Genomic DNA, 26,095 nt, shown 5'->3' with positions numbered 1-26,095 from the left:
CGTCTAAAACAAGTAGAGAATCTTGTTCACGGAGTTAAACTTGTCCAACGTCCTAACTGATGGAAATATAAAAGTTCAAATGGGGAAAGGTAGATAAGCAAACACATTTTAGATAATTAGATGTAGGTATCAGCGTATATATATCTTTGTTACATTCAAGTGTATTATAAAATTGTATGCATGCATTAAATAAAACACCAAAAACATAGTTCTTTGGGAATAACATCATAACCTTCCGTGAGTACTCACTCTCTAACACGAGATAAATATCACAGTATAGCAGTTGAATAAGCAGTCCAGCGTACATATACGCGCTAAGCACCAGAACTTTGTGTTTGAAGCATGTTATGAAAAAAAGATGGATTTTCCCTACCCTGTGGAGTTAATGTGGAAATTTATTGTCCTTACATGCTATACATACATATATTGAGTTGTAAGTCGACTTTATGACCTGGAATGTATGAGACCGTACAGTCTTAATGAGCTATCTGTATGTAAACACGAAAAACACAGGGTGACTGAATGATTCAGGGATAATTGTTAAACTCAAAAAAAGGAAGAGATCAACATATATGATGCAGCATGAACGATTGAGGATGTACAGCATCGTTTGTGATTCATCAAGAAAAGTGAAAAAAAAACTTTATAGGTTATCGATGTTTCACGATTGATGAAAGTATATCAATCATGTTGATGGCGCCGCATTGTGTCTTGACATATGATTGGGCTTCTAGTGTGCCCATGGTTACAGTAGATGACTGTGAGTTACGGTGACGGAGTTTTGACGGTTTGTGCCCGGATCATCCTATTGAATACAGACTCTGGATTTGACAATAGGTCTTGCGGTTTCCCTGTCTCTAGAACCTGTATGTAAAAAGCATCATATCAAAAGACAATACTGATTTGATTTGCATACTTTTGATAAAATATTGACATATGATTAGAAATAAATTGAAATAACATCATATGAAATTTATTGATGTCATGTTCATGTAGTTATACGCTTGAATTCGTTATTCTTTTGAGATTATCTAAATCGAACGTTGTCCTGATCAATTTACTATTAAGTCTGACCATCCGGAGATTCTTGTACGTTCATACACGTTCTGTTAGAGGCTTCATGTTCATATTTTGTATAAAACAAGTGACAAATGCCCAGAAATAATTCACACCTCTCCTGCCTCAAGGATCAAAATGACGTCACAATGTAGAACAGTGTTGAGTCTGTGAGCGATCGTCAGGACGGTACAGTCAGAAAAGCTCTCCCGTATCGTCTGCTGAATCATGGCGTCTGTGGACGTGTCGATGGACGCTGTTGCTTCGTCCAGGACCAGAATCTAATGAAGGTTAAAAATCACTCTCATATTTGTATCGGAAAAATATAACAAACATTTTAGGTTAGTAAGTTCAATTGTTATTCGCTTGGATTAATTAAAATAAATTTCTCATATAAAATCTGCGAATATCTTTTAAACGAATAATAAAATATATTTAACCATAATGAATCATTCTATCGACGGACGTGTTTAATTTGACAAGAAGTAATATATGTATACTAATAAAGTCCCGTGTACTGTTGAATATGTACGTGTAAATATATTTATCTCACCTTATTTCGTCTGAGGATAGCTCGTGCCAGACAGATGAGCTGCCTTTCTCCTACAGAAAAGTTTTCTCCATTCTCTTCCACTTTCATTTGAAGTTTATCACCATACGATTTGATCTGAATATATTATATATAAATTCTATATCAGAAAATGAACAACAATTCTATAAAAAAAATTCAACTCAAATTTAATCTCGTTTAATTCTAATCGAACAATTTATTTCGTGTAAATGTCCAGTTTCCAAACGCTCAAAACTCAAAATGAGTAAAAATGCTCTTTTTTTTCTGCGTGTGAATTATATACTACTGTATGGCATTAAAATAACAGTTTTGAGATCATTTTTATATGTTTTTATAATAAGATATATTTTTATTATTACAAGTATAACGTTACTGATGCAAAACGACAAATAGTTTAAATAAGTAATTGTTTAATTATTTGAATTTCACATGCCTATAAATATAGCCTGTGAACTTGTTTTATCTGTTTTATCGAGATAAATAGATAAGATAATTGCCCTTTTTAGCTCTGTTACACACCCGGATCTACTGAATATTGTTAAAAATTCAAACATCTCTTATAATTAAACATTGATCACAATTATCTGGACGAAAGACACAATCGCAAAAATAGCTTTAAACTGATATATGCATTGGGTATAGTTACCGCATAAAAGGTTTTCTCGTGGGGAATTATATTTTCGGCGCATTGGTGTATTAATTTTTCGACGATTGAAATACTTTGGATTAAATGGAAAATATTTTATGATAAAGGAATAGGAAGGAACGAATCACGTCATTTAAGTTAAGAAAGGCAAATAGAAGAAAAATACCTTTTCCTTCATATGGGCTTGTTCTACAGCTGCCCATACAACTTCATCTGTATACTTGTCAAATGGATCCAAGTTGTATCTATAATGGTAAAATCAAAACACCAATAGAATGTATATATATTCTGTTGACTTCTAATATAGCACGTGACACATTGATGTCAACATTCCAATTAATTTAGATGAATTGTTATATGTCATTTTCATATAATGTTTAACATTCTTATTCGGCGTATTATCCCTTTATCTCACAGAGAAGAGCACATTTTAAAATAAGATTACTCGATGATGTGCCATACCTGAGGGTACCGGTGAAGAGCACAGGATCTTGAGGTATCGTGGCCAAACGGGACCGCAGAGTTTTACGTGGGATATGCGCGATGTCCATGCCATCTATGGATATATGTCCCTCTGACAGTTCACACAGACGAAACAGCGCTGTGGCTAGGGAAGACTTACCTGTGTGATATCAATACCATTTGGAAATAAATGAGAACTATTTCTGTTATTTTCAATGTCAGACGTGTAATTGTAATTTACATTATTAACACTAGTGTAATTACATACCAGCACCTGTCCTGCCTACGATGCCGACCTTCTGTTTTGGTTTGATATCGAAACTGATGTTTCTTAAAACGGGATCCATGTCTTTCCGGTAGCGCATCATGACATTGGAAAAAATAAGACGTCCGTCCTGTGGCCAACTTTCGTCCGGAATCACTGAAGCAGAGTCCTCCTCCGTCTCTATGTTCTTAAAGAAAATGGTTGCATTTCTTCAAGACGTTAAGTAAAAAATACAAAGGAAAACTTCTTATGATATAATGTCGATAAACAATTGTTGTATAAACATAGTAAGTTAGAACAATGCACTTTCTGAGTTTACCCACAAAAATATATTCGACTTGGACCTTAATTTGTTAATCTACTTCAAACATTTAATTACTGAAAGGCATGCATCGTTTCCGGATTTAATACACACACACACACACACCCACACACACACCCTCACACACACACACACACACACACACACACACACACACACACACACACACACACACACACACACACACACACACATATATATATATATATATATATATATATCATATTGTCATTGACTTACCGATTCATAATCATGTATCCGCTCAACGGAGGTGAACCGGGATTCTGTTTCGTTTGCTACCCTGACTATAAACTGCATGGACGATACCACCTGGACAAACAAAAACATCACATACGCTACATACATAGATAATCTCGTGTTTAAAAACTAAACCAATTAACATTTTGTTAAAGTAGTGTTATAAATGAAATATTTCAAAATGCACACGTCGTTGATAGATATGTTCCATATGCGTTATTTGTAAGACAGATGTACCATGCATGGTAGTTCACTACATCATGCTTGTCATCCTGTGTCTGTCTTTCGAAGGAAGCGAAGTAACTACAGCAGAAATAAAATGAACTGCTGAAGTGGGAAAACTATGTTGATCGGGATATTAAGCATTAGTGACATTCAGAGCCATATCAGACAAAAGGTGAAGAGAGAATACAAGAAAGGGACGTTGAGATGGAATTAAAACAATTAACATTGCAAACAATGAATTAATTTGTATCGTTTGAATGTATCCTAATTGGAAGACACATAGTAGATTCAGGTTGTGTAAAAACGTCACATTAGTTGGTTCTGACAGTTTCACGTGCCTAAATACTGCAAATATATTTATAATTTCTTCCACACGACCCAAGTAGAAGACACCAGAAAAAAATGTGTAATATGGTAAGAAACCTACCCTGACACACAAGGTATAGGACAAAGCGGCAAATGCAGGAGGGATGGTTCCCTTCATTAAGACCATGGCCAACATCGTGGCCACTATCATTATCGAGGCAGTGACATCAAGTCTTAGTTCTATCCACCTCATCATCCCTTCAAATAAGAACAGGCCCGTTGACGTCACATCCGTAAATTTCATACATCTGTAAAAAGAATTGTTATTTTTGTTTTGAATTGTATTTTTTTCTTCAAATATACGCACTAAACATGTATAAGATATCAAGGTGTAATGATATAGATCCATAGCAAAAATACTTGTAAGTAAGTGTTATATGTTATATCATTAGTTGGTATAATAGTCAGAAATATGATTTTCTCTTAAAGTAGATACCACTTATGAATGATGAATTTTCAACAAAGTAACCAGGATATTAATAATGCAACCACGGATTAATGCTAAGATGTAATACAAGCTTACTCTTTGATGAATTGCTTCTGTTGTTTAAATGAGACGATTGTAAAGAGACCTTGCGCGGAAGCAGTCACGTGATTTAGTAATGGAGATTTCACAATGGTTTCAAATCGTTTTATCTGTCTGGTGGATTCGGCAGAAATCGTTTTGAAGATATAAAACACAACACAAACGACGACAATAGCGATACAAGTCCATGGGAGATTGTAAATGGCCGACGCGAGGGACATGACAGTCATTACCAACAATCGAAGCAATACGTCAATGTAGATAGGAAGAAAGACATCACCTAATAAAAAAAAAGAAATGTTGTTATATAAATAATATTATATGTTTCACAACCAATGTTAAAAACCTAAATACTGATGGATGAAACTGCGAATCCCTACTAATGACAGAAGACGAAAAATATTGAAAAATTAATGAAGGATGCTGGCAACTCTTTCTTTACGATGTTAAAAAATACATATTTCTCAGCAACATGACATTCCTATGTATTAACAACTAAGCCTTACATATGAAAACTAAATTAAAAAGTCTGTTGATAGATAAAACCTCTATAAACCTCCGGAATAGCGAATTAATCCCAAGTTCATTGGGCATATACGCGGTTTTTAGTATTAGTAATTTTGATGTGTTGTCAAAATATAGTTAGATATTAAGTCAATGATTCATTTAATGGGTAAAGGATAAGTTTTATGAAAAGACACCGATTGAAAGATATATATGAGTTATGTGTGTATTTTTTAATTAACAACAGCATTGTGTAAAAATTTTGTGAACTAGTATGTTTCACGAGATCGAGTTTAAACATTTTGTCAAGGTCAAAAATAATTATTCCGGTGTGGTTTATGTATGTCATTGTCCTAGGTTTGTCTTGTGGTAAAAAGTAAAATCAGATCGATGGAACACACGTACACTCGATGTTCACCTAAAGGATCCGTAGTCGCATGCTAAGCTTCAAAACTTAGGTCCTTCGCAAAACTAATGAGTCCTAGAAGGACTGCTGCATGATGCAATTCATGAGAGGTGACTAAGGAAAATCCAATGTGATCAAAGTCAAAATCTAGACGTGAACGTGCTGTAGACTCAAAATCAATTAAAATTCGTTATTTGAATGTCATTACTTTCATCTAAATCCTGAGAAAATCTGTTGAGGATCCGTCCCGCTGGGTTGGCATCAAAGAACGACATGGGAGCCTTCATGATATTTGCTAAAGCTCTGTTGTGTAATAATCTGGTAGATCGCATCATCATCTGAGGAAGAAAATATTATGTATTGACTGTCCATTCTTTAATGACGAATGACGTTATTCACAAACAATACAATATGGAAAATTTGTTGTTAGCCATATCAGAAACGGTTTCATATCAAATATCTGGATTGATCCTATGTCCAACAAGTTTATAATTTCAATGATAAGATATTCATTTGACATTCTTGAATTTAAAACGACGAATACAAAAGCACTAAAGCCAAAGCAGTACAATTCAAGATGCTCTTTTTATTTCATACCTGACTATTGCTCTTTGTGCTCAAGATATGTATTGAAGGAAAAAAGATTACTAATAAAATGATATGCTATTTGACAAAATAGTGCGGACGCTCGTGTTTGCTTATCTAATATATTTGCTATAAACATAAAATGGACGGCGTTAAAATGAAAGTATATCTAACATTAACTTTAAATAAAAAGTTTACATTTGTTAACTAAAATTACACGTACCATGGATTGAGCGAGTCCTTTAATGATGGTGAATACCAAGATCCCAATCATTGAGCCTATATAGATAGATATATAGAACCGCAGCCTTGCATGACTATCTTCAGATGGTCCTAAGAATGTGGAGTTGTTATTTTCTATATTATATGTTTGATTAAAGTTTGATATGGAGTTAGGCGTTGATGTATTTGGAGGCACTGTGTTGTTAAATGTGATGTTTCCTCCGAGATACTTGGCATATTCGTCCTGCAATAGTTAACATCTATAATATATCTTCATCAACCAGTTAGAGACGAGTTAAGTAGGTAGAAGTGTGAACAAAATTAAATCATGAAGGAAAATCTCATATTTAGGAAACATTCAAATATTTATAGATAAATCGAAAATTTCAAAACATGTAAACAATTTCTAAATGGAACACGATTCCTAAAATATAGTCATATTCTTTTTTGTCAGCCGGTGGCCAGTCTATATCGTACAGAAGTGTAACATAATGTTGGTGTTCACTAAAGGGTGTCATAACATGATGTTGGCGACAGAATTGTAAGGCAATGTTGGTGTTCACTAAAGGGTGTCATAACATGATGTTGGCGACAGAATTGTAAAGCAGTGTTGGTGTTCACTAAAGGGTGTCATAACATGATGTTGGCGACAGAATTGTAAGGCAATGTTGGTGTTCACTAAAGGGTGTCATAACATGATGTTAGCGACAGAATTGTAAGGCAATGTTGGTTTTCACTATTGGGTACCATAACACGATGTTGTCGACAGAATTGTAAGGCAATGTTGGTGTTCACTAAGGGGTGTCATAACATGATGTTGGCGACAGAATTGTAAATCAGTGTTGGTGTTCACTAAAGGGTGTCATAACATGATGTTGGCGACAGAATTGTAAGGCAATGTTGGTGTTCACTAAAGGGTGTCATAACATGATGTTAGCGACAGAATTGTAAGGCAATGTTGGTTTTCACTATTGGGTACCATAACACGATGTTGTCGACAGAATTGTAAGGTAATGTTGGTTTTCACTATTGGGTACCATAACAAGATGTTGGCGACAGAAGTGTAAGGCAATGTTGGTATTCACTATTGGGTACCAAAGCATGATGTTGGCGTTCACCAAAGGGTAACACATGACGCTGATATTCAATATATGACTGACTTTATTAACCCTTCATTTAATTGTTAGAGTGTATTTTCAAAACCATCCGCTTAGCTTGTGACCTCAGAGATATATTGAGAAACAAAAACACACATTTCATAATTTGGGGATTATAAAATGCCCATTTATGATAAAAAGAGTAAAACTTGACTTTCTAAATTTGTTGATGACTTACGTTATCTCGGAGCCAGATGCCTAGCCACCAGTCTGTAAATACAAGCACAGCGACTGAGATGATGACTAGAAACATTACGACTGTCATAGGTACATAGCCACCACCGGCATTTATATAAGACTTGTATGTTCCCCAGGACACGTCGCCTACTCGCGCTTCTTCTTTCTCCGTTAGATTACCTGGAGTGAAGGAAAATACTTGTATTGCATTCTCAGTTAAATGATACTCTGTACTTAGGAATAAAAATGGCATTTACTTTTGGATTAACATTCATTAGAGTGTAGTACCAGACACTCTGATACGAAAAACTTTTATTAAATCACTATTACTGTTGACTTATACCAATGTGTGCTATTTACGTAAAGAATAAAATCCAAATTGCTGATACAACTTGAATTCACATTCCAAATACAACATAGCAAGTCAATTCATGGAATGTGAAATATCACGTACTCATCTTGACAGAGTAAATTTAACACCTGATAAATGAAGTGTTAGCAATATCTAGACAATTTCTGTACATTTACTAACACATACTGAACGACCATTATGGATGAGTAGAATACACAGACTAGCATCGACTGAATAAAATTTGGAAAAAAAATGCTCTCGAAATAATCGATAAGGAGAAAAGTTTCTCTGTCGTACTCAATAAAAAGTTTTTTTTCTCATATAATCACCTTTATTTTCGTCTGATTTTGAATCTGTCTCCTTCGATTTGTCCGGTGATTGGTTTTGACTTTGTTGTGACGGTGACTCTTTGCTATCTCCTGTTAAAACAAAAAACAAAAAAAACCTATCCAATGGCAAGTTCATGTGAGTAAAGAAGTTTTAATCTTAAAATTGTAATTTTATTGCAAAAGTTCCGATAAATACACATGGGCAATCGTGAAAAGAGCATGTCGATCACTACGTAACAGAAATAAGATACTAAAGGCAAAGACCTTGCAAAACAGCTTAATCAATATATGTTCTATTCTTTTGTTCCACAGAACAATATGCTGAATACACCAAACACGTTTCAAAGTGATAAAAACTTCTCACTAGATGATAACCTATGCACTTGACATCAAACTACACCATCACCGACCTTATATTTCAAAACACATGTGCACAGGTTAATTGCTATTTAAAAGACCAGTCTGAAATGGTTTCCAAACTTCTCTCGGACAAATTTTGTAAATGAGAAATCCGTCGGTTTTAAGAAATGGTAAGTCAGTCGTAGAGGGATGGGAAGGGGTTATAAGTCTCACTAGTAATTAAAAATTCCCAAAGAATTATAATGCAATTACTTGTTGCTTATACAATTACCTGTTGCTGCGTTGTGGGACGTTGTAGCGTGGAATTGACCCATCATGGAGCCATAGTAACCATTTCGTGCTATCAGATCATCATGCTGGCCCCGTTCAGCTATCTTACCCTCCTCAATTACCAGGATCTCGTCACAATGATGAAGATACTACAATGTAATTGACATCAATTTAGATAAATACATATACATATATTGATGGTATGGAACTATAACCTATTAATTGCAATTTACCAATTCACAACAAAAAGTAATTGTAAGGTGTATACCTGTAATTGATGAGTGACCAATATAATGGTTTTCCCTTTCAATGTTTTTTTTATACATTTGTGGAATAAATGTCGGCCAACGTGGACATCAACGGCTGACAAAGGGTCGTCAAGAAGATATATGTCGCTTTTACTGTAGACCGCACGTGCAAGACTCAATCTTTGTTTCTGTCCTCCGCTGATGTTGATCCCTCTTTCTCCAATCTAAACACAACACATTTACATGTCAAAATTATATTTGTTTCAGTTTCCTATAGAGGTACACGTAGTCCTATTTTTGTTCTTGATGAGTACCACATTGTGAATAATAGTCTGTTATTCATATCCTAACTCATTGATCCAACGATTCGTATCTTAATACCCACCTCAGTTTGATCTCCATTTGGCAGCAAAGCAATATCGGGTTCTAGCCCACAGGCATATATAACTGTTTTATACCTTGGAAATAATAGCAAAAGTAATGTTTATATTACCTTTCATATTAAAATCAAGACATTTAGTATTCATGTAGTATAATATATTTACACCGGTAACACTTGTTTATCAATTATTAGATTGAATTTTGTATCCATTTCATTGCAGTTTGTGCAAACATAACATACTATCAATCATATCATTTTCATACAATATACTTTGTGACCATTATACTGTTTTAGCTACTAATATACATTGGTTGACAATGTATGTAAACACGAGAAATTGATTCAATCAACGAACAAAGAAAATAATACAATTAATGAGTCTTTATTCTGAGAAAGAGGTTCTTTATAGACTATGGTTAACCACATAGGTAAAATAACCATGTAGTTGAATAAAAGAATATCACAGTTTGATCCAATTTTAATGTCAAGGCACTACATACAATATACCTACCATATGCTGTCGTATGATTTCCCAAATAGAACATTTTCCCTTAAGGTTCCATTGAATATAAACGCTTGTTGAGCAGCGTAGCCGACAGACCCGTCTACTGCAAGATGACCTGTTAATTTCGGCATCTGATTGTAAAGTGGAGAAAATGTTGTAGAAATATCCATAAAAAGTTAGATATCTTAGGTATCATATTATGTATACGAACTAACAACTGCCTTATTAATTAATTGAAATAGCAAAGTTATCGACCAAATTCAGATACATTTTTCCATCCAAAGCATTATATTTATGCGTTTAAGTTTCAGGTTAATTTTTGACGTACTGACTTATAAGATAAAGTTTATCTTTAACAAGAAGACTGGTAGTACCGTATTTATTAGAGTACAACAACACAACTGTTGGCACTAGAATTAAACAAATATGTACTTACACGACCCAGAATGGCAGACATCAAAGACGATTTCCCACTGCCTACAGACCCGCAAATACCAACAAGGTGTCCCTAAAGTAATATAATGTTTCAATATATCACATCTCATTGATGATAAATATCATATATATGTATTGTATTATCTGTAGACAAAGAGAGAAACTTACCTTTTTAACATTAAACTGGATATCGTCAAGATTAAAGGATGCAGTGCTTTCAGACCGCGGGGAGTTCAAAACATCTATAATACAATTAAAGAACTTATTTCGTAGCAATAATGAGGTCTTATTTAATATCATTTAATAATAGTACAAGATTCAAATAAAGTTTTGTAATGTATTCAGAAAATTTTAAAATGCTTGAATTCGTACATAAAAAAATCTAGGAAGTTGGTTGGATATTTAATGAGCTATAGCCTTCCTTATCAAAACATGAAATATAATCAATACGTAAAATCATAGTAACATGTATAATCTCACTCTTCGAATATAACTACAGCACACAGACTGGTTAAAACGCAAATATGTATCTATAACATATGCATTCATTCAATGAGAAAGCTCTTACTTTTCTCTTCTTCTTTCTTTTTCTGTTTCTTTTTCTTCTTATCATTTTCATTTGGTAAATCAGTTAAATCTTCCCATTGGAAAACACCGTCGTGAATTTCGACAGCATTCATTTCATCTTTAACCTGGTTAGTCGGTGGTGTATACTCGTCCCGAATTAGAAATTTCTACGACAGAAATGTTTTCTGTGAACACTCTTATATAATAAAAGATAATATTTCTCATAGTTGAAATACTTTCTCATGTTTAATACATCTGTTTTCTTAAATAAGTCATGATAATTAACTCTTTGAAAATGATGTCAATCTTAATTATGATGCTTGTTATTAGTACAAGGTAACACAAATAAATGTATCGGTGAAACCTCGTTTGCTATTGTGGAATATCTATTTATAGTAACAATGCATTTTTATATTGACGATTGCTGTTGACATGCTCTGCGTAGACAGATAGGCAAGAGAAGTCCCCTTCACAACTGCCAACAGGCTCATACGACATTTGGACGCCAATGTTCGCGTTAGCTAGCGTATAGTCACCGGGCGTTGAAACAATAGATGACATCTCTCTCCGACCAATAAAACGTCCTCTTTTTACTTGAAGGCACAAACAAGATTCTTTTGATCATCGGACATGAATATTAGGTTTTGGCGACAAGCCATCTGGTTCATGTGTGTAGACAAAATATTCTATACCATCTTAATCACATTCTGTGCTTAACAACATTTGTTGATGGGGGCGTTACTGTTTGGGAATGCCTTTCTCTAAACTGTAACTTTCGCTTGTATGTCCTTGAAGGACATTTAAAAGTTCGAAAGTTTCGATGCCCAATTATTCGGCCTATCCTTATTGATGATAATACCAAACCACATAGTGTCCGCTTAGCAATGTCACCAAAGATGAACCCAATTGAGCATGTGTGGGACTTTTACAGACAAAAAGCCAAAGCAGATATTTCCTCAGAACTCGATTCAGCGTACCCGATATTGACATTTCATACCAAAAACCCCGTTGATTAGCTAATCGTTTTGATCAAGTTACATGTTTTCGTGATTTGATGACGTATTCATTAATAAGAGTTCAAAACTGATTTTTAGAAATTGGGAATAACTCTTTATGTACATCTTTTTAAAATGATAGAGTACTTCCGGTTTTATAGATTCTTCTCCTATCGACATTGTATAGTTTCGTTACATGTATAATATATATATATTCCTTTGAGATGTCATTGATTTTTTGTTATTAAATATAACGAACAAACTTAAGACACAGGTTGTCCCTGACTGAAATGTATACGAGGAGTTGAAGTTATATAACATAATTATACACTACCCCCGATGTTACACCGATACACTTATGCCTCAACACTAAATATTGTTATCGACAAATCAATACACACAGTAGGTATACGGCAATATTGTAGCTTGTTCACCTGGCATATTTGTATTCGACAAATATTGCTTTACCGTAACTGACATGATAATCCTAATGTGATAGTACAAAATTCACATACCTTTATCCGTTTCATGGCGACTTTCGATTCTCCGTACATCCTCGTAGCAAAAGGCACACTGGTCAATAGTACGCGGAGAAATTCCATCGTAGCAGCTAAAGCGAAGGCCTGGATAGGGACCGAAATCAGAATTATGACAGTGAGGTTTTAATGGATGTTAGGATACGAGTATTACACTGTTATGTCTAACTGAATAATTACCTGAATAAAACATCATTTGTTCAATAATGTATATTCAATTAAATTGAACCATGTGACATAAACACTACCATTACTGGAACAATTGTCTCATTTTATATTGATGACACATATCTTACATATGAATAACATTGATAAAAGTGGGTTATTAACATGAAAAGTAACATACATAAACATCCGGAAACTTTTCTATCTTAAAACACGTTGCATTCTGTCAGTAATAAATGATGACAAAACACAAATTAAGATACATGTCATTAATCTATTTTATACGTGTGTATGTTGATGAATATTTTCAGTGTTTTCCACATAGTTTCGACAACTCAGAAGCTGTAAAATCCTTTTTATTATGAGTAATAACACTTTTAAAATCAATTGAATACTTCCGGGTTCATGGCCTGGAAAAATGGCAAAAGTGTTATTTGTTATGTTTTAATTGTTTCCGTGGATTTTTAGAATACAAAACCTATCGTACAACTAAGGTACTAGCCTAATGGGAAATCATTCTGTAGAAATTAGTGACACGTTTTTAAGAGTTGTTTTTCGGAAAATCTCATCGGATGGAAAGAGCCCAAATTATATCCTTTTCATTTTTGTGGTGCAGGAAACAGGGTACAAGTTGTTCGAGTTGTTTTGATAAGCCACATTAACTCAGCCAATATTCGAGATTCTCCCTAACGATTGGTACTGACGACAGAACCGTCTTAAAATTCTTAAAAGGTTGGGGAAATTTCGCGTTGTTGCTTTTGATTAAACAAATAGCGTTTTATTAACATAACAAACCGTTGACGCTGTAATGTCATTTCCAAATGCCATATAAGCAGCGAGGGTTGAGACAGTGGCTACGGAAGGCGTTATCGGAATGATTGCACTGGCCACAGAATTTATAACCGCCGCCTTCATCAATATCCTCACCTCATTTGTTCTTATTGCTGTAAAAATGCCACATTAAAATCAACGAATAAATAAACAAACATTTCCTTGACGATTTAAAAATAATAAACATATATAAGTGTTAACATATGAATCCAGACTCAAAAAAGTGTAAGATTTTCGCCAGGAATTCAGAAAAAGTGATGTAAAAGTAAGTTCCAGCATTTCAAAAGGTCTCGGACGTTACTACTACTGACACTTATAAAAAATAATATTCATTATGCACCAAAAGAAATATGAAGAGACGTTTCACAAACAAACGATTACATAATGACGGGGGCTGGAATCTAACTATACAGTGTAGTTTATACAGTTTTTTCCTTTCGAAACTCCTACCATAGTAAGCATTCAATCTAAAGCATAGATTTTATGGGGTTCGTTTTTAGATGAAAAAATATGTATTAGGAGGCGTCATCTAAACTAAGAATGACTAAACTTGTTCAACATTAAAAGATTTTCTCCCGTTTATCTTGAGGATTCAAGACAGGACACGAGTTAATAATCAGGTGTAATTCAGCCAGGTAATAATTTAACGGCTTCTTATGTTTGTTTTGAAATAAAGTTAATTGGAAAGAGGAAAATCTCTTGATGTGGAGTTGCCGTAACTAGTTTCATAATTTACTACAAGAGATGTTTTTTTTTAAAGAACATATGTTCATATTCAAAAGCCTTACAAAAAAGATTTCCCCTAAAATAACATGCGAGCTGAAGACAAAGGTAAGGTCCCCAAGCTTCAAACATGTAGACTATCATTAACTATGGGTTTTCTCTGAAATGGTGAAATCTAAAATGGCAAATTATAACTCAAAAGTGATAACCAATTACACATGTATAAAAAATTACATATACAGTAATTAAATATCTTCACTTACCTTTAATAACATCTAGAAATGAGTCTTCCCAACCATACATTTTTATCATTTTCATACTATAAAGCACCTCCTTCATTTTTCGTATCTGAAAACGTAGAAGGTTAATGGTTTAGATTTCAAAATAATAGATGATATCTTTCCTTAAGTTACTCAAGCATAATTTCGGAATAAAATTGAAATTCATGGTATCTTTAATGTGTATAAATATGTGTATACCCTGTATTTTTTATCAAGCATACTTACTCGCTGGTCTGTGAAAACTAGAGTTTTTCTTCTGAGGTTTGATATCATTACGTTCAATCGTGCCTGAAACGTGTAAATATTTTGTTTTATTAAGCATTCAATGAAAGATTTTACATAAGGACTCCAAGAGCAAGCGTTATTTTAATTTTGAACAGATACATTGTCATTGTCACCGTATGTCTCCCATCAGATTACGCTCGGTGTTAATTCTTTTATACATTGTAGAGCATTTTGAATTCATACAACACACAGCCTCAATCACACTTATCATCCAAATGTTAAAATTACACACATATCTCATCCATGCCTTCGTTTGTACAGCTAGATAATTTCGCATATGAAACCGATACATCTGAAGTTTAGTTTGTAATCGATTTCCCCATTCAATATGTCCGCACACTCGCATTCAATAGAAATAATCAAATTGCATGGCCATTTTTTTTAGAATTCATTAGTGTAAGTGTAAGTTACAGGAACCTAAACTCTTATCTATACCTTGTTACTTCCTTGTTATTTCCTAAATACAATTATGTTGAAAGTGAAATAAAACACAAGACTTATTTCAAGCCTTATTTGTCAAAATCAAATTTCAAGAGTTGTTAGACTCTAGAACGTCCTGCTCAAACAATACGTCCATCCAACGGATAGCCAGGTATTTACATAGGTATTTTTAAATTACCATGTCGGCTATAGGAAATAAATTCATCGCACAAGGGTAAAAACTGATCAGACTGCACAGGTACAAATTACTGCAACTATAAATCTACCTACCTATCATAATTTCCGTTGTTTTCATTGAACTACTGTTATGTACAGTGACTCTATGTTAAGGTATGATCTATCTAACACAGTTACTGAACTAAAGGAACTGTAGTCAGCAACATCCACCTATCTCATCAACTGGTGATGCAATATATTGATTTGAACGAAAATATTTCCAACAGTTTTGTCTCTCACAGAAAACAAAGACCAAATATATATAACAAGTTAAAATCAGTGATAACGAATCAGATGAATTAAGACTTTAAAGTTAAAGGTATAACATTTTCATTTATCACGTTAAACTGTAATGTAGTGCAGAGCGCAGCCTAATGTCAGATTTATGCTACCACACACACCATCTACACTGTGAAGGACATACTATGATGTATGTTTACGTGCACAATTAAACACCGCTCACTGTGAAATTCTTTGTTAGCTTCTCAAGCCTTACAACTTATGCCTCTATTCATAATCTACTACTGCACACCTTTAAACATAAGTAGCACTGGTACTGGATGCTACAATAACGCTGCATGAAAATCATTACAATATCCGATAAAAGTAGTGTTCATCGTCACAAGTTACAGATGTAGCAAGTCAATAATATGCTTTGTTACCAGCATGTCAGTTCTTTATAAGCTTATACAATAGTTTTACAACAAAGGTATTATTTATGAAATAAATTGTCTTATCTCTGCCTTACCTGGATTCTCCAGGTGTTAGCTAAGATATATATGCCAAATATAAAAACTATCTCTCATGACTGATACCTCCTATTGTCTACATGATGGTGAACAATTTTCATAACTTATTTCGAAACATACCAGATTCTGCCTTGTTTAAAGAGATGCTCATACCAATCAATTGCACCATTAGTGACTGACACCATTTCTCCCGAGTAAAATAGAATCAAAGTGCAGAAATCACTGTAACGTTAAACATTTAATAATATATTTATTTGTAACCTTAAATGCGAGATATAATGATCATCACCTGTAACCTTCATATGACGCAGATGAAGGTGAATATATCATTTTTGTTGCGACAAATATGATTATTCCCTCAAATTTAGAATTGTTCACTTCTACCTGAGACGTAGCCCAATTAACACCCTCTGAAATCGTACTGTATGTGTACACTAATACATTTCATACTAAATGCGTTGTTCACGTCATTGCACAGATGCAAGAAATTTTACATCAGATGTGATTAGATAATGAATTTGTCATCAATTCTTTTTCATTTTTATTATGGAAGATTTGTGCTTTCTAAATGCACTCACAGGTGCTTGTGAACTCAATGTCAATAGCACTTAAAAATTACAAACCACACAATAGCCTTATAAAAACTAAAAAATGTGTATTGTGCTATTGAGTCGGAAAGTGCATGCGATTGCATTCTTATATTCTTACTCGCATTCCTGACGTTCTGTAACCGTGTCGGGAGTAAGTGCGTATTCATGGCGTGGATCATTAATGGGATTTAGAGACATATTCTGTATGGATATCCTACACCAGATCTGTCTATATATATATATATATCCGAATGAGATGTGAATAAAGAAAAAAATCACGTTTTTCCACCGGCAAAGTTTGTCCTCGCAATTATTTCTGAGTTTTACTTTAGGTATATTGTAATGAACCAAAAAGTAGGTCATATAGTTGTGTCGACTACGGAAGTCTGTCTTGTGCTGTGACCAATTCTGCTAACCGTGATTTCAATTTAATTCCCTTAGACAAGTGTGGTAAGCTTACTCAATCACTACTGCAGACTTCAAAGTAACGCCACATTTAACAATACCTGCATAATGAACGCCCTTAATTAACATGAAAGCAGTTGGCCCAGACAGTCAATCTAAAACCAAAATTTTCTAAAAAAAAAAATGCCTGTAGAAATACTAGTTTTATTTTGGAAAACTGAAAGCTGTCCTTTGTTATACACCTTTAATAAATTAGTGTAACATTTTGTCAGGGACATTCAAGTAAGCTATATAATTGTGTCGACTTTGTTTTTGTTTTACTGGCCCAGTTCTCATTATAATGTCCATTGAATTATCTGGAGCAATGTTCAATAAATCCATAATGGAATGAAAGAGGAACCTACTGACGCGGTATAACTACAGTTTTAACTTACGTTGGGACCCAACCGCCATCGAGAACTTGTTTTATTGTTTTTTAATATTCAGCGATTGTGAAGTTGTAAACTGGAAGTGAGTTGCCGGTTTGATTGCGATGTACAACTAGCATTATCAAAGCATTTTCTATGTCTTTATAGATAGTCTGATTGCGTTATAGGAACAGAGTTGGCATTTAATTATTATCTGTAAGCCTACTTATACGTTTTATGAAATTACTGTGATAATGATTGTTATAGGAATAATATTGTTCATACGAGACGCTGAGTATAGATAATACTTGTCCTTTTGATGAAGATTATATCTTAATTTTTCTTCATAAGCCTAAGATCATTTTCGAAAGTGAAAATACTAAGATACTTGAATATAATGTACGAGGGAAAGGAACTTTTTTTGTGCGAATGGATGTGAGAAGAGATTTGATTAGATGGGAAGGATCATGTGATCTAGTTAGAAACGTAAAAAAAGGAACGCGAAAGAATTTCTGACAGCAAATCTTGAATCTTGATACCTAGAACTTTACATTGCAAAAGCAAGAAGAACACTCAAGATCTAGGTATATTGATATAGCTTAGTAACTATATATATAACTATTTATTGAGGTTGATTCATTGTCATTAGGAGGTCACTGGTACATAGTACTGTAGTATGACAAGGCAATACAATACATAAGTACAAATCACGCAAGGTTAAATAACAGACATTTCTACATTAGAAATGACTTTATGGTCTTATCTATTAAGGATTTATTTAGTCATAAGGTAATTATGCATACGCAGTACATGCTTGTCTGCCACCATTGACCTCTAACAGTATGAGTAATGTATGCTTAGTGGCAGCATCCATGTACATAAAATACAACATTAATAAAAACAAATAGAGCTTTTACCATGATAAACTATAATCATCCAGTTCGGATTTACCCTTGGACAATGTTTTTTTTCATAACAAATAACAGTCCGTCTTTGTTTAAACGTGAAGACGAAAAATATTCAATTTTCCTCATGCTAAAAATTGAATTAAGACCCTTTCATTCAAATACAGGAATATGGGTCAAGGCATTTCATTTGCAAGCTTTGCTGACCTTTATCCTAAGAATATATCAGCAAAGTATCATGATTCTGCGCCTTTTGTTTAGTCAGAAGAAATTGTTAAAATGTTTTTAACAAATTCGACCCTTGAGGCCTTGAATAATAGTCAATGCCATTTCTTTTCGCCAACTGTGCCGGGCTTTAATCCAGTCAAATACCATGACGTTTGGTGTGTTGGTTGTTCAGAAGAAGTCATTTAAATAGTAAAGGTGACTCCCTACGAACAGGACAAACGATGGATGTCGGACCATGGCATCCCCTCATTTGGCCCGTTCGGACCAGGTGAGCTAAAATTGAAGTAGCTAACACCTGCTCAACCACGTGGGTTTCTCTAGGTACCATATTAAGACCCCTCGCATGTTTCCATCCGGTTCAACAAGAGTGATTAACGTTAATTTAAAATGTTATTTCGAAATTAGATGAAGTTTATGTTATATATTAAGTAAATGGACAAATTAATTATCATTCACGTCCAATGATTTTTCACTAGCAAAGGAATTTAAGCCTTACCTGAACTTGATAGCAAAATATGAAGACACTTAGAGCAATAACACACCAAGGTCCTATCAGGTAGTAAGAGTAGATGGTCGCTATAATGATGTAGACAGGAACCGCCAACAGGAAGGCGAGTGTTACACAGTTAATGTGCAGTCTGAGGGCGTCGGTACCAAATATGGTAATTACCTGTAATATAAACAGTAAAATCGCATAAAAATCAAGAGAACAAATCAAATTGATAATCATGATTTATTCAAATTGATTTATCATGATTTCATGATATAACATAAAAAAAAAAAAACAAAAAAAACAAAAAAACAAAAACAAACAAACAAACAACTGTGCTGCCATTGCGTCATCAGGCACAATTAATCGTGATGTCAACTTCGTCAGGTAAGCAAGTAAACAAACAGGCCTTAAAAGCTGTTGAAATTTCAAAGTTTGAATTTTCAAACATGTTGCACGATGATAGAACACACGGACAGGTTATTATTATATAAGCTGCTTTTTGGCTAGTGGCAAAGAGAAAAAAGTGTATTGCCGAAAGGCTCGCCACTTTTGTCTCTTTTCACCTTCGCCAAAATACAGCTTATGTTTAAGACACTGGCATTGTTGTTTTATATAAAAAAAAAGGATGAATAAATAATAATAGAAAGAATTAATTCGGACATTTGCCAATGTTACACAAAAAACGTTACATCATTATATCAAATTTTACTTACTATAAGGCCCTGTCTAGATATACAATTCGAAATATGCATTATGTTGACATCATATTCGATATTCATGATGATTAATGACATGTAATAATACTAATCCACTACAGTATACCTGAGAGGAAACCTTTCCTGGCAAACTTTGAACTTTCATGAATTTCTTATAAACCAATCCCAACACACCAGCACGATACCGTACACCTAGAAAATAATCAAAATCATGTCTCATAAGAATTTGTTAATCATCGTCGAGTAAACGCGCCATGCGTAATTTCTGACAACTTTCATAACAAAGAACTTGCAAGTTTGTTTATATCCATCTTTTTCCCTGGAGGGGTGGGAGTTGGAGCATACATCTGTTACTTTATCCCGTTCTTATTTTCAATATTACTTGTTGAACATCCATCGATCATGAACCAACGTATATATTCGACTCCTCTCTCCGTGTTAAGAAGACTTGAAGTGGATCCAGCTAATACTGTTTCTGGTGACTTGTGGAAACTAGCTTGGAGACATCATAAAACTATTAGAACAAATCAAGCCTTTTAAACTCATCCATACAATAGCCGTCATCCTCCTACAACTTGTCAAATAACAAAAGTTGAGTTTGCAAATAAGGGAGTTGGTGCCATGAACAACAGCAATATTTTACACCAGAAGACTATTCAAGCTAACATTCCACTATACTGTCAAAGCAGAAACACCATTGTAATACCCTACAGCTACTCAAAGCCCACTAGATCCAAACTTTTCAACTACCAACGAACGCTTCAAAAAATGAATGTAGATAACCAAAGAACTGCTCCTCTGCTACCTTGTTCTCGTTCTACTACTACTTATAACTAACTATTGTCCGACCGGGAACATAGTTACTGGTAACTTAAGCATTATTCAAAATGTAAATCTACGAGAGCTTGCCATGAAAGGTAACAAATATCGTGAAACCCTGTTCGTTAATTGGAATATGAATTTCAAGAAACTGATGGATTCCGTTGAAATCTATGCCAGAGAATGAGGTGAAACGAGAACACGCTGCGTTGGATTCCCTTTCTGCGTGGTTTAATTTAAATCCATTCGATCCACCGTTCTTAAAAGAATTTGCAGCTTGAATTCTAAAATAAATACAAAACAGATAAGCGTTCCTCGAGTCTTATGTTAAAGCCACACTTAAACATTTACATGACATGTATATTATTATGCCTACAGATAAGGCGTCCGATAACTTGGTCCTTGTCTGCAAACATCACTACATGTTCTGGTATCAAAAAGAATTAGGCCTGCTAGATAACGAAGGAAACTCCATCTATGCAATCTTTCCAATGATGAAATAATGGCTAATCATTCTTCAATATTACACTAATTAAGACTGGCTATTAATGATAAGAATACGGGCAACCGCTGCTTATATTGAATTCCTAAACTACATAAGACTCCATATAAACAACCTTTTACTGCTGTCTCGTCTAGCTGATAAACCAAATATTTGCCCGAACTACTTACTGTCATTATTAGCACTAACAAATATCGGTTACAGTTTTAGTGTGATAATGGTTATTCAATATCTGGAATTTGTAGTACTTGGATTTTAAAGAAATCCAAATAGTTTTTGACCAATCGTCAACACCCACTTTTAAAAATTAGTTCTTTTGTTATTGCACTCTGTACACCACCATATCCCATTCTAAAATGTCTTCGTTCGCTTGCTATGTAAACTCACTTTTCCAAGAAAATGTGAATGATGGTACAAATTTATAGTTGTGAACCATGCTGAAATGTATTTCGGAAAAAAACTATTTCAAAATAAAAGAAGAAATATATGGGAGACGAAATCCAACAGACTTTTGGCATAACTATGGGAAGTAATTGTGGCTTTCTGTTGGTTGGCTTATTTTTGTCTTCATACGAGGCTGAATTTATCGAAGAGCTCACCAAAACAGATCACCAAGACCTTGCAAAGTTGTAACTTTCACTTTCATGTTATCATTTATACAACCCACCAGATTTGGAAATCAAGGACACGACATGCTCTTCTACATCGGCTATCTCGACCTTTCTTTACAACGAAACCAAGAAGGAAAGCTTTCCACAAAGCTATATGATGAGCGTGATGATTGGTATCATCCTATTGTGAATTTTCCATTTCCGGATAGCAACAACCTGTGTCCCCGACCTAAGGTGTTAAATTGTCACAGCCGATTTGATATTCAAGGGCTTGCTCCTATTATCACGATTTTCGCTGCAGAAGTCGTCAACCGACGGACACACTCATACTTCAAGAAATTATGGAGAAATTTTACTGTCGCCATAGTGATCTTTCTGAGAAATATATTTCTTTGTATACGATGAAACTGAATGTTTGACGCTCATTAGTTTCCTTGTTCGGTAGGTTGTTGTATACCTTGTTGTTATTTGAGAACGTGACATTACTTACTTGCATTCACCATAGTTTAGATAGCGGGTGGCATCGACGAAACAGAAGACGCTTACTCTTTCGGAGTACCTGGTCTTCTTCTCATTGTACTTTTTCAAGAGATTTCGTTTAGATATTTCTTTTCTTTATATTTTGCTCTGATTTAATCGAATTTTTATTTTGATTATGTTGACATGTTGATATTATTTCAGTGTTACCTGTATGTACTCCAAACATGATCAATAAATTGAATGATGTTGCTCGGAGAATTTGACCGAAGAAATTTCCCGTCAAGAGCGCTATAGCCACACCGAGATTGGATTCTTCCGATTCCAGGTAACTGATGACCAGGTTTGTAATATAACCCTACGGACAAAAAATATATAACCTCAAAAACGAAACTTACATTTGTTTCAAAAATATAAAATTGCAATTTTTGGCAACGTATGAATTTGTGTTAACAAATTAACTCAATTAATGAGTACTCACAGTCATGAAAAAAGTTGAAACTGCATTCAACAGAACAAGGAAAATTGATACATATAAACGCGTTTGTGTAAATTTCAGCCATGTCCTCAAAAACGACGCCTTTCCTTTGCCATGATCCTCGACTTCTTTCCTCCATAGCTTATCTAGTCTGTTCAAAGAAAATAAAATAATATAAATCCGCCAGTTTTCTCAACTCAGATCTAATCTATGTATGTGTACAATGACGATTACGTTGACGAGTGTAGTAGACGAAGCAAATGATGGTTTCTCTCCGGAACACCTAGCCTTAATTTTCATGTCCTTTTTCAAGGTCCTCCTCGTGCACAAATTTAAGACATATTTTTATCCAGTTGCATATATAGATAATTTTACAAAAGACATACCGGTTGATAACACACCTTTTAATAAAAGATTAGAAGATACAGTAGAGTCAAACACTTGATTAAACTGCATCATTCAGGGGCTAGTCAGTAAAGCTATCGTTGCTAAGTTCCTTACTTTTGAAGCCTAGGTGACGACTGAGAAAAATCCTAAACGATCGAAAGGAAATGTCAAAACCTAGATAGGGAGGTGTATTAGGAATATAAGTTGATGAATATCGCAATTCTTTATATAATGTTAAACAACGTCAAGTACCAGACCATAGTTACAATTTTATAAGTGAAAAACGGTGACTTCTTCTCGTGTTCACGTTTAAATGGAACTTTATAAGGTAATGTTCACTCTTAAATCTTAATCTGTAAAAAGCCTAATGGAGCTTTTCCTTTGCTCCAATGACAAACCTATTTTGCATTATTGTAAGGGGAGATACATTCAGAATTATATCGGTATATTCCTATGGGATATTGTCACCTGTCAGCGTTGACGCTACTGGTCTCCCAGTCAGAACACTCCCAGACATCCTCCTCCTTTAGTGCCTGGCCTCTGCGTTTGTATATCCTCATTACAAGGGAAGAAATCCATGATACCGCTATGTAGGAGAATATACCAACTTTATTTACAGGCAGTTTACCATCTCTGCAACATTGGATAAAGCGAGATATGTTGAAAATTAAAATCAATATAAAGATAATACATAGTTTTGTTGCAATATTTTGCTTAATATGATACTTTGTTTATATATTTTATTTATCTTTAAAATATACATTATGTAGTATTAATAGAATTGATCGCAGATCTGCAATTTTGATTAATAATATCAATGTTCGAATAAAGATGTATTCCATACCTCAAGCTATTTGATTTACCTGAAATTGGTAGATATCTATCTTGATAAACCTATGTCAATCTGAGATATCTTTGTCTTTGTTTTGCCACTGTTTAATTAAGATAAATCGACAGCTGAAAGGTACATTTACGTGTAGGATATCATCCATAATATAAAATATGTGTAATTTATAAATTATCTTAAAATTCAACTGTACTCTTGGCGTAATACGGGCTCGCTATTAATATCGGACGTCGTATACGTAGAACATACTTAACCGTTACCGATAATGATATTTGCTTTGGACAAACAATTCATTTGGACATGAACACTTACTTATTTGAAGGTCTAAATGGCTTCAATATCTTCAAAGTTGTGGAATATTTCCGGCTATATGCATAATTTAACGACAAATGACTTTCTCCTAGAGCTCCTATCCCCTCCAAATTACTGAAATATGATTTCATATATACTTTAGAATGAAAAGATATGAATAACATAATTATCACTGATAAAACATAACTAAGGGAAACATCATATAAAGTTGCTTTGTTTACTTGTCATATCGATTATGAATATATATATATTTCCGTGAGGATCAATATATATATATTATATCTATGTTTTGAGATAAAATATATAAATAAATAACATATAAATTTACGTTTTATAAAGTATATATGTACTCGAATATAAATATGAATTTTGATATTGCATATATGTTGATGTACACTCCATACTTAGTAGAAATGATTAAACACATATAGAACAAGCACATATGTAACGTTATTCCTTAATAACTTTGCATCAATATACACGATGTTACACATTCTACCTTTATACATATATACACCGTTTAATATCCCACCTTGTGATGTACTCGGGGTCAGCTACATTATTCACATCTAGGTCAGTTTTAACAGTAGTGGGAAGTTCTGATTTCTCTAGCAACGCCTGTTCAACCTGTTTCTCTTTGACTCCATTCATCATTTACTGCATATATAGAATAAAACGGGTGTGTAGTTTACATCATGTTTACCTGCACAGTTATATCTTTATACATGTATAGTTTTATCAACACGGCATAATAACAACATATTTGAAAAATAAACAATATAAAACACACGTTTACTTACAGCTTTAGTTAGTTTTATGAATTGAAATAAGGATAAGGTCAGTTTACTTACCGGCTAAATACACTGCTTGTAAACAACATGTGTAATCCTCGCCAGGTTGACAGACATATGTATAGCTAGGAGAAGCGTGTCGTTCAATGTGTGTTTCACGGCGTTATGAAATGGCTGAAATCTTATTTTAACCAGGCGGAATAACCAACGTAGCGGAAGTAGGAGGGAGAGCACATGAGCTTACCCACTTAAGGTACGATAAGAAATTTCATGCAATATTGTCATGAAGCACCTATAAGATATACTATAAATTAAAAATAATGTGTTTCAGTAGATAAACATAATAACATTAACATAGGATAGAAATATACGCGGACGTTACATACATATCCACACACACTCACACACACCCCACTGTACACACACACATGTTCGTCCATACATTTCTGTATTTTTCATGAGCTTACTTATTGAGAACAGAGACCTGATTGACACGTTAATAGTCAGGCTACGATGATATCGTATCAAGTTAAATGTACACGTGATATCTCACTTAAATGTGACCTTGATTATCTAGATACTGGTATTCAGCGTTCCATAAAACGACCTTATATTGATTGATGTAAGAATAGGGATTTAGTTTATTTGATAAGTTATGATGACATTTTCAGGGAGATGTATTTTTTCCCATTTCAACTGCAAACACGTC

General features: G+C 34.1%; 1 protein-coding gene across 1 annotated transcript; it reads right to left on the bottom strand.

Annotated features, from left to right (window-relative positions):
* Positions 1-695: 695 nt before the first annotated feature.
* Positions 696-25,533, bottom strand: LOC132560249 (ATP-binding cassette sub-family C member 5-like). The gene is made up of 32 exons (XM_060224912.1): positions 25,447-25,533; positions 25,128-25,252; positions 24,596-24,709; positions 23,905-24,069; positions 23,053-23,200; positions 22,782-22,929; positions 20,269-20,354; positions 19,450-19,623; positions 14,953-15,015; positions 14,710-14,794; positions 13,688-13,836; positions 12,707-12,814; positions 11,198-11,363; positions 10,798-10,871; positions 10,631-10,702; positions 10,201-10,325; positions 9,693-9,765; positions 9,328-9,531; positions 9,061-9,208; positions 8,430-8,519; positions 7,750-7,928; positions 6,416-6,658; positions 5,816-5,945; positions 4,695-4,977; positions 4,233-4,419; positions 3,563-3,652; positions 3,004-3,187; positions 2,736-2,895; positions 2,440-2,518; positions 1,610-1,723; positions 1,173-1,337; positions 696-864 (listed from the first exon to the last, which is right to left on the bottom strand). Exons 2-32 carry the CDS (start codon positions 25,247-25,249, stop codon positions 766-768), a joined length of 4,227 nt encoding a protein of 1,408 aa, XP_060080895.1. The 5' UTR covers positions 25,250-25,252; positions 25,447-25,533; the 3' UTR covers positions 696-765.
* Positions 25,534-26,095: the final 562 nt, after the last annotated feature.

Source organism: Ylistrum balloti, unplaced genomic scaffold (genome assembly GCF_031769215.1).
Source record: "Ylistrum balloti isolate Yb309-2 unplaced genomic scaffold, AGI_CSIRO_Ybal_v1 Utg371040, whole genome shotgun sequence".
Taxonomy (NCBI): domain Eukaryota; kingdom Metazoa; phylum Mollusca; class Bivalvia; order Pectinida; family Pectinidae; genus Ylistrum; species Ylistrum balloti.
Note: the sequence above shows the minus strand (reverse complement) of the source record. Positions and strands in the feature narration are given on the sequence as shown.

What these genes read in the sequence shown, in the direction of transcription:
- LOC132560249 (XM_060224912.1), bottom strand. Translation starts at nt 25,249, where the DNA reads ATGATGAATGGAGTCAAAGAGAAACAGGTTGAACAGGCGTTGCTAGAG. An exon ending in AAAGAAAGAAGAAGAGAAAA is followed by an intron (nt 10,872 to 11,197) that starts GTAAGAGCTTTC and finishes ATTGTATTATAG; the next exon opens with ATGTTTTGAACTCCCCGCGG. An exon ending in AAGGACTCGCTCAATCCATG is followed by an intron (nt 5,946 to 6,415) that starts GTACGTGTAATT and finishes TTTCTTCCTCAG; the next exon opens with ATGATGATGCGATCTACCAG.